The sequence below is a fragment of the Epinephelus moara genome, chromosome 17 (genome assembly GCF_006386435.1).
Source record: "Epinephelus moara isolate mb chromosome 17, YSFRI_EMoa_1.0, whole genome shotgun sequence".
NCBI classification, from domain to species: domain Eukaryota; kingdom Metazoa; phylum Chordata; class Actinopteri; order Perciformes; family Serranidae; genus Epinephelus; species Epinephelus moara.
Genome location: NC_065522.1, coordinates 31,285,710 through 31,298,604, shown reverse-complemented (window position 1 = coordinate 31,298,604; position 12,895 = coordinate 31,285,710). Strand labels below are relative to the sequence as shown.

At 40.1% G+C, this 12,895-nt stretch overlaps 1 protein-coding gene across 3 annotated transcripts; it reads right to left on the bottom strand.

Annotated features, from left to right (window-relative positions):
- Positions 1–938: 938 nt before the first annotated feature.
- eno3 (enolase 3, (beta, muscle)) lies at positions 939–11,231 on the bottom strand. 3 transcript variants are annotated; one of them, XM_050067478.1, is made up of 14 exons: positions 11,106–11,231; positions 5,569–5,658; positions 4,961–5,056; positions 4,785–4,843; positions 4,572–4,641; positions 4,170–4,303; positions 2,859–2,975; positions 2,669–2,774; positions 2,360–2,557; positions 2,125–2,201; positions 1,910–2,034; positions 1,643–1,751; positions 1,396–1,454; positions 939–1,202 (listed from the first exon to the last, which is right to left on the bottom strand). In XM_050067478.1, the coding sequence occupies exons 2-14, from the start codon at positions 5,651–5,653 to the stop codon at positions 1,133–1,135; spliced, it is 1,305 nt and encodes a 434-aa protein (XP_049923435.1). In that variant the 5' UTR covers positions 5,654–5,658; positions 11,106–11,231; the 3' UTR covers positions 939–1,132. The 3 variants fall into 3 exon arrangements, with proteins under 3 accessions (XP_049923435.1, XP_049923438.1, XP_049923436.1); XM_050067481.1 differs by having other exon boundaries at positions 11,073–11,168; XM_050067479.1 differs by having other exon boundaries at positions 5,569–5,654; positions 11,106–11,157.
- Positions 11,232–12,895: the final 1,664 nt, after the last annotated feature.

Sequence of the window (12,895 nt, the reverse complement as noted above, 5' to 3'; positions counted from 1 at the left end):
TTATACTACGAGTCACATTCACACACACTTTAATACACTGGTGGCCGAGACTACCAGACAAAGTGCCACACTGCTACTCAGTTTTTAACACACTCACACACCCATGGAAGCATCATCAGGAGAAATTTGGGGTTCAGTATCTTGCTCAAGGATACTTTGACGTACAGACTGGAGGAGCCGGGGGTCGAACCGCTCTACCTTTGAGCCACAGCTGCTCTGGACGTGTGTCCTTTGTTCAGCTTATCAAACAGACGATGGATTACGGATGTGTTTCCGGCTGCCAGCGTTAGCTATCTTAAAAGTTGACAAGCCAACCCACTTGTCATTTTTTCCGCAGGGTTTCTGTCCCTGTCCTCAGGACGGGCGGACATGAGCACCCGCACCATTCATTCTAACAGTAACCCTCGACAAAGTATCAACAAGCGGCAACATATTAATCAACATTTTAAAGTAGAAACATACTTTTCAAACTTTTCAGCTAACTTACCTAGCATGCTAGCCACGCTAGCTATCACTGGCAGCCATAAACAAACATCTATGATCCATTGTCTGTTTGATAATCTAAACAAAGAATGTGTTTTCTTGTGGTGTCCTTATAAAATGAGCTGTGGTGAAAGGTACAATACGCTGCTAAGATCGGGGAGTCAATTCGCAGATGCCAGCTAGCACTAGCATAACTAGCGAGTTGAAATGTTGAATACTTCCACTACTGTGAAGTGATTGGCTGAATTATAATCTGAGAAGTTTTTACTGACAGGATTGTGAGCCTCCGATTGGCCAAACTAAAGAATAACTGACAACAAACCTGCCCTGTTGACGTTTAAAACTGCATGTCTGTTGGGGGCTCTGCAGCTCGGCAGGATTTTGTTGTATTTTCAATCTCCACATTAGTTTAACTGATGAAGAGACGTCGTGTTAATGAAGACAAACACACTGAGTGAAGTTTGATTCTTTAGTTTTTATTGTGTTTTATATAGAAAACATCATTAATGGAATTATAGCTAGGAAGGCGGGCTCACACCAGCTGCCACCTCTGACCTCTCACCCCCTGCTTTAGAGGGGAGGGGCTTCAGGGGGGTCATCAGTTGTCAGTCAGTTGTCATGGTGACAGACAGGAAGGCAGGACAGCGCTTTAGTTGATCTTTGGGTGGCGGTAGTCTTTGCCTGCGAACTTGGCCTTGTCTCCCAGCTCCTCCTCGATCCTGCAGGTCAGAGGTCACAAAAGGTCACAGAGGTAACTGTGGCAAGGCGTTTAAACATTTACTAGCTACACTAAATATTCATTGCAGATATCTGTAAAATGATTTGTAAGTCAGCCATGCTTTTACTTTGTAAACCAAACAATTAAAGGACTGATTTTACTTTGTTATGTAATTGTGTAAATGAAATTCTCACCTCATCAGCTGATTGTATTTGGCGAGACGCTCCGACCTGCAGGGGGCACCGGTCTTAATCTGAGAGAGACAGGTAAAGACAGAGACAGATGGTCAGTGAATCAGACATTATTGTAGTTGTTGTTCTTGTTTTCACCCAAGTAGCAATCTACCTGTCTGTCTACATTACTATCTGATTTTGTGTCCCTCTACCTGTCTCCCTGTTTATCTCACTGTCTGTCTGTCTGAGTGTCTGTCTGTCTGTCTACCTGTCCGGTGCAGAGTCCGACCACCAGGTCAGAGATGAAGGTGTCCTCAGTCTCTCCGGAGCGATGGCTGACCATCACACCCCAACCACTGCTCTGAGCCAGCTTGCACCTGAGAGACAGACAGGAGCAAGAAATCCAAGTTATATTCTGGCTCGAATACTGGCAATCAATCAATCAATCAATCAATCAATCAATCCAACAATCAGTCCAACAGACAGACAAACAAACAGAAGAACAGACAGAGGAACAGACAGAAAGGTGTCTTACGCCTGAATGGACTCGGTCACGGAGCCGATCTGGTTAACTTTGAGCAACAGACAGTTGCAGGCCTTCTTCTCCACCGCCTGCTGGATCCTCTTGGGATTGGTCACCGTCAGGTCGTCTCCTACAATCTGATTGGTTAAAAACACACAGACAGACAGGTGAGTCTCTTTAAAGTTACGGCAGTCGTTTTCAGGAACTTCTCCTGGAGTGTTTCTCACCTGGATGTCTGTGGAGCTGGTGAACTTGGCCCAGTTCTCCCAGTCATCCTGGTCAAATGGATCCTCGATGGACTGGACTGGAGACAGACAGAGAGACAGACAGGTAGAGACACAGTAAATACAGAGTAAATGATTTTACAAGTCATATGTGATGCAGAAGTGTTTACGTTCCCTGATTTTAGTTTCTGTTTGTTCTCGTAGAAACTGAACAGAAATGTGAAGCGTGTGTTTTTACCGGGGTAGTTCTTGATGAAGCTGCGGTACAGGTCTCCCAGCTTCTCTCCGGTGATGTGTCTGGCCGGGTCGTCGGGGGACTTGAAGTCCAGGTCGTACTTCCCACTGCGGAAGAACTCAGAAGCTGCCACGTCCATCCCGATGATGATCTTGTCGGGGTAACCGGCCTTTTCGATGGCAGTCTTCAGAAGCTCCAGAGCTGCAAGGGGGGAGGAAAGGAATACGTTTTTTGTTTTTTTGATATGACACGCCCCCTGTAACATAATGCTAATGGTACACCTAAGATCAGTCAGACAGGCGGATGTCTCACCCTCATTGTTCTCCAGGATGTTGGGGGCAAAGCCACCCTCGTCTCCCACGTTGGTGGCGTCTTTACCGTACTTGGCCTTGATCACGTTCTTCAGGTTGTGGTACACCTGAACATCAGAGTACAGTCAGACATGTACAATCTGTGGATGCAAAGTAATACTAACAATACAAGTACCAGTACAAGTACTGACCTCAGCTCCGATCCTCATGGCCTCGTGGAAGTTGGCGGCTCCGACTGGAAGAATCATGAACTCCTGCATGGCCAGTTTGTTTCCAGCATGGCTTCCACCGTTAATGACGTTAAAGGCCTGAAGAGGAAACAGTTATAACAATTAATTTCATTACCCACCCATACTAACTTTATAGTCATTTCAACATTGAACTAGCTACATATGCTAACTATATAGGTATTTCACCATTGAACTAGCCTCATATGCTCACATTATAGGCTTTTCACCATTGAACTAGCTTCATATGCTAACCTTATAGTCATTTCACCATTGAACTAGCTACATATGCTAACTTTATGGTCACTTTACCATTGAACTAGCCAACTATGCTAGCTTTATAATTATTTTACCATGTAACTAGCCACCTATGCTAACCTTACAGGCATTTCACCATTGAACTAGCCAAATATGCTAACTATATAGGCATTTCACCATTGAACTAACCTCATATGCTAACCTTATAGTCATTTCACCATTGAACTAGCCTCATATGCTAACCTTATAGTCATTTCACCATTGAACTAGCTACATATGCTAACCTTATAGTCATTTAACCATTGAACTAGCCAAATATGCTAACTATATAGTAATTTCACCATTAAGCTAGCCACACATGTTAACTTTATAACCATTTCCCCATTTAACTAGCCATATATGCTAACTTTATAATCATTTCACACTTATAATTAGCTTCCCATGCTAACTTTATTTTCCTTTCACCATTTAGTTAGCTCCTATGCTAACTTAACAGTAATTTCACCATTATAATTAGTCACCTATTCTAACATTAAAGTAACGTCGTGACTTAATTGGCCAGCTTTGCTAACTTTATGATAATTTCACCATAATAATTAGCCACTCATGCTAACTTTATGTTCATTTCATGATTTAACCAGTAGCATATGCTAACTTTATAGTCATTTCACCATTTGTTTAGCCGCATCTGCTACCTTATGATCATTTAACTAGCTACCTATGCTAACTTTAAATTACCTTTTTACTTGTTAACAATGCTAACTTTACCTCTGTAATTGAACATGTGATGTTTTGTGATGTCTGTGATATGTCTGTGCGTGTGATATTTGTGATCGATCTCTGTAAATGTACAATTAGTGGAAACAAATTTCCCTCTGGGACGAATAAAGTAAGTTTTTTAGTAGCCATAGCCACTGAGTGCAAATGATCAGTATTAGCAGGCTGTTTAGTTGTAATTGACGTTGCTGATGTCATAGCATAAGCCCCTCCCACCCACTAAAAGCCCATCCCACTCACAGGAACAGGAAGAATGACATCTTTGTGCCCGGCAAGGTCAGCGATGTGGCGGTAAAGAGGAACTCCCTTCTCCGCTGCTCCGGCCTTACAGACGGCCAGCGACACGCCCAGGATGGCATTAGCACCGAACTTAGCTGTAGAGAGACAGAGAGACAGTTCAGACTGAGAGACAGGTCAGAGACAGACAGACAGGTTAGAGACAGACAAACAGGTCATGCTGAGAGACAGACAAGTCAGACAGAGAGAGAGACAGACAGACAGGTCAGAGGGAGACAAATCCTGGTCAGACTGAGAGACAGACAGGTCAGAGACATAAAGACAGGTCAGAGACAGACAGGTCAGACTGAGAGACAGACAGGACAGAGAGAGACAGGTCAGACTGAGAGACAGACAGTTTCTTACATTTGTTCTCAGTGGCATCCAAATCCAGCATGAACTTGTCGATCTTCTCCTGCTCGACAACGCTGAAGTTCTGGAGAGACAGACAGACAGGCAGACAGACAGACAGACAGAGAGGCAGCCTTTTTATTCTAGGTTTTTCTAAACGTCGAGTTGAATCATATTGACTTTGTGATGTGTTGTTTTGTTTTTGAGGTATTGGTTATTTGCTGATACCTTCTCAATCAGCTTGGGGGCGATGTCCTTGTTCACATGGTCCACAGCCTTGATGGTACCTGGCAGGAAGGACAGAGATGTTACAGACAGACAGACAGACACACTGAGAGTTCGACCTGTGGTGTTGGTGCTCTGTGAGGATCTGAACCCTCAGCCTGGAGCTGCCTTGCTCGTACCTTTGCCCAGATAGCGGCTCTTGTCTCCATCGCGGAGCTCCAGAGCTTCATGGACTCCAGTTGATGCACCGCTGGGGACTGCTGCTCTGAAAAGACCTGAGAGACACACAGACAGCAAGAGAGACAGACAGACAGTTGGAGTTGTTCTTTTGATGGATTTTTGATGTTGCTGAAGAACTACTTTTCAAGGTGGAAGAATGATCTGTTATCAGTAAATTATTGCATTTTCTTGGTTGACATGACATGGTCCGCTGAAGGCAAAGTTGTTTTTTGGTACTTATGGTACAGAAAAAAAAAAGGTACCGACGTATTTTTTGCATGTTGGCATCGACTTGGTACCGAACTATCGGTTCTCATGACAACCCTACTCTTCATACATTATTGTAGGTCAAAATGTAGGACAAGTTGTGCTCCTTCGTATTACCAGCTAGAAACTCAACTCAAGTCTTAAAATGTTTCACATTTTTCATACATTATTGGTATAATTGAACTTTTCAATGACATTCATAGTAATGAAACCCATTCCCACTTTTTTCAACTTTTCCTACGACTTCACCTTTTTCATCTCTAGTTACAGGTAAAAGTAGTTAAAGCTTGCGGCTGCTCACCTTTAGCTGTCCACAGGTCCACCTCAACTGTGGGGTTTCCTCTGGAGTCCAGAATCTCCCGAGCGTGAATCTTAGTGATAGACATCCTGACTGATGGTGACAGAGAGACAGACAGGTGGGAGACAGGAGAGAGAGAGAGACAGGTGATGTGTTGGAAATGTTTCAGTTTGGACAGAGAGAAATGAACCAGCGACCTTGAAAAAAACAAAAAGAACCCATTATGAACCAGAGGCCAAACTACTAAACTCACTGTGTTTGTGTGCATGTGTGTGTTAGTGTAAGTGTGTGTGTGTGTTAGTGTGTGAATTATGTGTGACCTGCTGCAGAGATCCTGTGTAACGCCATGATGTCTCCATGACGGCAGGCCCTGTCCCCTATCAGACACCGCCCCCCTCCCACTCAGCCAATCACAGATTTTCACTGACAACAGGTGGTTACTAAGGACCAATAGGAGAAAGGGAGAGACCATTGTGGTGACAGAGGCGGGGGGGGGGTTGAAGGATAAATATTCTCTCCTCTTCCTCCTGAGTTATTAATACAGTAAATGTGGTGTGAAAAACCCTGTGACCTTTTCCCTGACCTTTCGACAGAGTTCAGGACTTCCTCCTTACTGTTATAGAATTACGGTCACACACACACTTATTAATGCTCTTGACATTTAACAGAGGTATTTGTGACTGTGAGACGATATCAACCTCTTCAGCCACTCTGATAACTAAAGGTTTGCTCACTGAAATACATCACCGACATCGTTACATTAACACACATCTCTTGACAGTGCACACTTTATTTATATACTGAATACTGTGAACTTTTGCACATGACTACCACTTCAAAAACTGCACAGCTCTTCTATTTTATTCAGATATATTTTACAAACTTTTGTCGTATTTTTTTTCATATTTTTATGGTAATTTTATTTTCTCTGTTTGACCCTTGATTGTTGCAACGCTTGCATTTATTGTTAATTTCATTTTCTCCTTGTTCATTTAAGCGATGCATCAATACTGCAAAGACCTACTTGGCAAAAAAACCTTAATTACCAACACTGTGATCACAGTTTCTGCAAGTGTAACACTCATCTGATGGATATATATTTTATTTCATATTATACTATACCATAGTCATTATTATGATTATTATACTGTATGTACTTATGTTATTATTATATATTAATTTCTCTATTGGGGATCAGTAAAGGTGTTCCTTAAAGACCTGTGTCTTATGGTATAGCTTTTTTTTATATTACTATTACTACATTGCATCTTTTACTATATTCCTAACTATACTAAAATATTATACTATATTATGCTAATATGGCATACCGTCTTACCACATTATATACAAGGCTATCTTATAAGTCTCTTTTGCTGTATTAATACAGACAACACTAAGTATCATCATTTAATCACATACATATTATTCTCATGTTCACCATTTACATATGTACAAGATTATCAACCACATCACCGTCACTTTACCTCTTAACTTCGTCTTTAATTGCTATTGTATTGTTTCTACATTTACTTCTTTTGTTATTGTAGTTGTATATAACTGTTGTTATTATTAAAATTATTGCTGAATTATTTAAAAACTAGGCTGGGAAATGTTCTGGGTATTACCAGCTACTATAGCTGATACTTATTGCCAATAGACTACATTCCTGAAATATACATAGATGAACACCTAACGCGCAGCTCATCAGCTACTCAGAAAATAGCTGATGACTCCCTTCTTTTAAGTAAAAGTATCTAATACCAAACAATAAAAATACTTAGCTCCATGTAAAAGTCCTGCATTTAAAATGTTCCTTACGTAAAAGTAGGTATAATTGGAAACGTGCACTTAAAATTAAAAATACCCAATCCAGATTTTAAAAAATCACCCAAAAGACTCTAAATTATTCAAAATAAATGACAAAACAACTTAAATGTTAATAAAAAAAAAAAGTTGCCAATCAATTTTCTGTCAATCAGTTTATTGATAAATCGACTAATCATTTAAGCTGTACTTGTATAAACTGTTTGGTTGTTAATTTACAACAAAACATCATATATAAACTTTCCTTATGCTGTTGATGCAAAAATCTTAATTTGTACAGTAACTAGCTTTCAGATAATTGCAATGAAGTAAGAAGTACAATATTTGTAGTGGAGTAGAAGCATAAAGTGGCATGAAAAGAACAGACTCAAGTAAAGTACAAGTTTCTCAAATTCATACTTAAGTAGGCCACAGTACTTGAGTAAATGTATTTAGTTACATCCCAACACTGGCAGTAGGGTTAGCAGTGTTATTATTATAATTATTATTACAATTACATAACAGCACTAGTTGTAGCATTAGCAGAAGCATTGGCATTAGCTTGAAATAATAGTCAAACTTGCATATTACCAAAGTAACAATCGAAGCAGCCTTAGAAGTAGATACAGCGTCACTATTGTAGCATTAGTTTAAGAAGTGTGAGCTGTAAAACTGTAAATCTGTTGTAGTTCATCAGTAGTAGTCAGAACAGTTTTAGCAGTCATATCAGTATTAGCATCATTAGCATTATTTGCAGTGCTAGCCCTGATAGCAGCACGTGCAGTGATGTTAGCAGCAGTAGTTATTATAGTGCTACCCGTGGTAGCATATTAGTATTAGCATATTGGCAGTAGTCCAGAAGTGGCACTGATGTATAGTAACTAGATACTGGATGCCAAAATGGCGCCTATTTATTCAAATGGAACTGCTCGACTGGCACATATACCAAAAAAAGTTTTTAGCTTCAGTATTTACTTTCTTGGTATGCCGCTCACTGAATGCCAGGCCCTCAAGAAGTTTGACGGGCATTGAAGCTAATTTTCATAGTGGCCAAACAATGGTACTGCAATTTCCGTGGTCCGTCACGTACTGCCCAGAGAGACTCATTTTACTTTCTGGATTTGATCTATTTCATCTGATAATATTTGGAAAGTCTAGAAGAGCCACAAGATTAAATTATTTTATCTCCATTGAAGTTAGCAGAGTGCTAAACAGGAAGTTAGCCACTTGGCCGGCGGAAGTAAGATGCTTGATTAAAGACTCGACTGAACTTTGATTTAGTATTTTCGACTTGAGACTTCACGAACACTTGATACAGATAAGTTGAAAGAAGAAAACAACGGTGTGCAAGGTCAGCAGCTCAGAAATCAGTGACACGACCACCACAACATCCAAGTTCATCCATCACTACGAAACCCTCTAAGAAAAGTGTGTGAATGTGTCTTTTCAGCAAACTCATTAGTTTATTGGCTGGTCAATCCATGGATGTATAAAGAGACCTGGATACAGCGCTGGAGGCGGGGCTCCGTTCATTTCTATAAAAGTTGCTCGAGGGCTTATGAAACCAAAGTAGTTCAGCTGCAGTGTATGAAATTACCCACACTGTGCGACCTATAGAGCAGGCGAACTATAGACTTCTGCAGACTAACTTCCTGTTTAGCGCTCCACTAACTTGAAATAAGATCAAATGATTCGATCATGTGGCTCTTCAAGACTTTCCAAACATTATCAGACTAAATGGATAAAAACTTGATAGTGACACGAGTCATTTCTCAGGGGTTGTGACGCTAAAAAAATGTATCTACTGATTTACAGCCGTCTCTTTCCCAAACTAAGCCTATGGGGAAAAGTCATTTTGGGCCCACTGGGATCATGTGATGGACCCCGGATGGTGTAATTCCACGTACCATCACATTTTCTATCACAAAGTTTCATGTTTTGTATGTTAGCTGTGGCAGATTCACAGTAGTAACAGTATTAATGGTACTGCTGCAGTAGCAGCAGCAATATAACAGCAACATTAGTAAAGTCGCAGCACTGTTACTATTGCTTAACTAACAATAGTTAAAGTTGTATAAGTAAGTTGTATTAGCCTGTCAGCAGGAGTAGAAAGTGTTATGTAACCTTATGTGAGTGTGAGTGTGCACGTCAGCAGTGCACAGTGATAGGCCAGACATGGCAGCTGAACAACAGCTGAGTGGTTACAGTACACTTGAAACCACGAATGGCCTTTACAAAGACTTTACTGTACACACACTTCTTCTGGCGGTCCATCGTAGTTGAAGATGTACACACACACACACACACATACACACGAAGGACAAATTTAAGTACTAATCTGAGAGTTGACGACACAAAAAACTAAAATACTAAAAAAAACACTGCTAACACTTCTGTTACTTCTCATACTACTGCTTGAGTTACTGTCAATACAAATACTACTACCTAAAGTACTGATAAACCTGAAACTACTACCGAACTGCTACAGTCATACTACTAGCATACATACTACTACTTAAAGTACAGATACACCTTTCGGTTTAAGACTGCCACTCTGAACACTACTGCTAAAACTACTACTGACACAACTGCTACTTTGACTGCTATTGCTGAGACTAATGCGACTAATACTACTAACCCACAAATAAAGTATACTTTGGTATACTAAAGTATACTTCCATGGGCACATGCTTAATACTAAAAGTGTGCTATTTTTGATACTAACAATGTACTTAATATACTAATGCTATGTCATCAGTGTCACTTAAGACTAAATTACAATGAAGTGCACTTGACTATACTATTTTGAAACACCATTAATATGCACTTGAATAAACTTAAGTACATCTTTTATTACTAATGCTGTACTTTCTAAAAAAAGACATACTTTAATCCAACTTTGTTTCTACTGTAAGTATTTTTATTATAATTTAAGTATACTTGAAATGCGTAACAAATTATAATAAAGTGTACTTTATTTAGAAATATATCTACTGAATAAGTGTATTAACAGTTACCTGAAAATGTATTGAAATTCACTTAAAGTAGCAAAAAGTTCATTTTAAAAGTACAGCATTAGTAATAAAAGATATACTTGAGTATATTTAACAGCATTTTAATAGTGAATTAAAAAAAGTAGTCACTTAATTGTATTTTAGTATGTCTTTAGTTGCACTAATGACATCCTTAGTACATTACAAAATAGCACACTTTTTGTAGGCTACATTACTAATAATGTAAAGTGTGGGATTAATAAAGTTTTATCTTATCTCTCTTATATTTACAACTGCTATATACTTCCTGTACTTACTGTAAGTGTTGAGTTCATACAAAATGAAACAATGAAGGTATCACTGAAGGCACATCTTACACATTTCAGATCATGCCATTCTGTCGCTCTGTTTGGACTTTGTGCTTCTGCTGTTTGTCACATTTCATTTGTTCAGCTCTTCAGCACTTTGACCTTCAGGCGGCAGAAAGTCAAAGCCCTGAGGGTTTTGATTTTTGGTTTAGACAAAGAACCATTAACACTGTGAGACAGAAGGAAACTGAGTTATAATCTGATTTAATGCCCAACTTCCTCTAAAAAACCTCCCACAAACTAAACTAGTAAAAGTAAAAGAAATGAGTCAGGCTCAGCACAAACAGTGTTAAACCAGAGAGACAAACAAACAGGAAGTTGTTGTTTTTTTTTTTTTACCAACCAGAGCTTAGAACTGGCTCCGCAGTCAGCCTACCTGACTCGTGCTGTCAGAGAAGAAAGGAGGTGTCGTCTTGGCCGTCTGTCTGACTGTCCGACTGAGGTGGAAAGTGTCTGTCTGTCACGCTGCAGGGATTTTATAGACACTCCCTGGGGGGGGTGGGGGGGGTGGGCAGGGTGGACAGCCAGGGAGCGTCTGCATGGGACAGCTTGCAGGGAAACAGAAAAACCTGCAGCACAAAGAAATGCTGACACAGGGATTCGACCAAAATATCAAGAGAGCAACACTTCTTTAATGTCTTCTCTGATCATAGGGTTTTCTGCAAGGACGTTTGTGTGTATCTGTACACACTTCCTTTTCGTTTCTTTTAACCCTTTGAACTCTACAATAAAAACGGTCTGCCAGTGCCTACATTGGTATTTTTTACTTATTGTGATGTCCTTTCTTGGAATATCTTCAAATGCTTCATATCCCTGAAATCTGGACAACCTGAGCTAAAAGATTATCAACGTTTTGAAACTGTACTATTACAAAAATACAAAAATACTGGGCTTTTTTTTTAAAATCAGATTTCACAAAACATATTAATCCAAATGATTTTTAAATGTAAGACAGGAAGCCAATGAGGACAAGTCAGTCAGGAAGCATGAGGGATTTTCTCCTGACACCCAGAGTTTTGTTTGGTATGCATTTTTAACTTCTCCTAGCTATTTGGAATCAGTAGGACCTGATAAGCACAAAAAAACAAACACTGTCAATGGCAATGTCCCAACGTCCTCAAATAAGTCCATAAGAAAGTCCTAATGTTCTCAAATGAGATAGTCTGAGTGGGCGGAAGTTCGCTGCAGAGATCAGCCTCTCATTGGGCGGAACGAGCCACCCGCTGAAGTCCCGCCCTACCACCTCCGGGTGTGTAGCAGTGTTGCGGTGTTTGATCTTGCGGGGATGTAGCCATTTTTCTGCCATGGTTCGCGTCCTGTAGGCGATATTTTTGTGGGCGTGTTACACCAAAACCTGTTTCCCCCCGGCAATATTTTTGCAAGTGCACCGTTGCTGTGGCACCGCCCAGAACGATTGTGATTGGTTGAAAGAAGTATAAGCAGCCGGGGCGTTTTTTTCTCCAATCTCAAAGTGAGAGTCGGCCCAGCCAGACCTTTCTTTTCTTGAGAAAGGTCTGGTGAGCGACACTACAAATGAGAGGATAAGTCCTTATGTCCTCAAACAAGTACTTCCTAGTTAACAGCGTCTTGTCTTGTTACTGTTGCTAAAATTGGTCAAATTTGTTGCCACATCAAACTACAAATGTTATTAATCATGAATAAACTAGTTTCAACCATAAAATGTGATCAGGTTTTGGACCTTGTCCTCTTTTGTGCCAGGATCAGCTGCAGATTGACTTGGCAGACATGGCTGCCATCTTGATTTTACATGGATCACTGTATTGTGGTCTGACTATCACTAGATGGCACAAAGAAGTGTCCACGAATGAGGACAACAGGTCTGAGTTAAGTAGAATGAAGTATAAGGTCAAGTAAACTCAAAATGTGATGTCCTCATATGAGGACACATGGTCTCAGGAGGATATTGCTTGTTTAAGGACCAGATGAAGTTTTTGGCCTCTATGGCGACGGTTATTGACCGTACCACTGGAAGTGAAAGAAAATCTGAGAACATTAAGATAATAATAGATGCTGCTGCATACATACGCACTGCATTTACAGAAGTCATTGCAGGAATATCAACAGTGTTGAACTTGTTCTATATTACTCATGACTCATTACTCTTTTTAAAATTAATTTTATTACTTTACTTTTTACTGCCTTACA

Bases quoted from the DNA above. Each gene is read 5' to 3' on its own strand.
- eno3 (XM_050067478.1), bottom strand. From the start codon at position 5,653: ATGTCTATCACTAAGATTCACGCTCGGGAGATTCTGGACTCCAGAGGA. The intron at 5,057-5,568 runs GTGAGCAGCCGC...TGTGTCTCTCAG, and splicing joins GGACCTGTGGACAGCTAAAG to GTCTTTTCAGAGCAGCAGTC. The intron at 2,775-2,858 runs GTCAGTACTTGT...TCTGATGTTCAG, and splicing joins CCATGAGGATCGGAGCTGAG to GTGTACCACAACCTGAAGAA.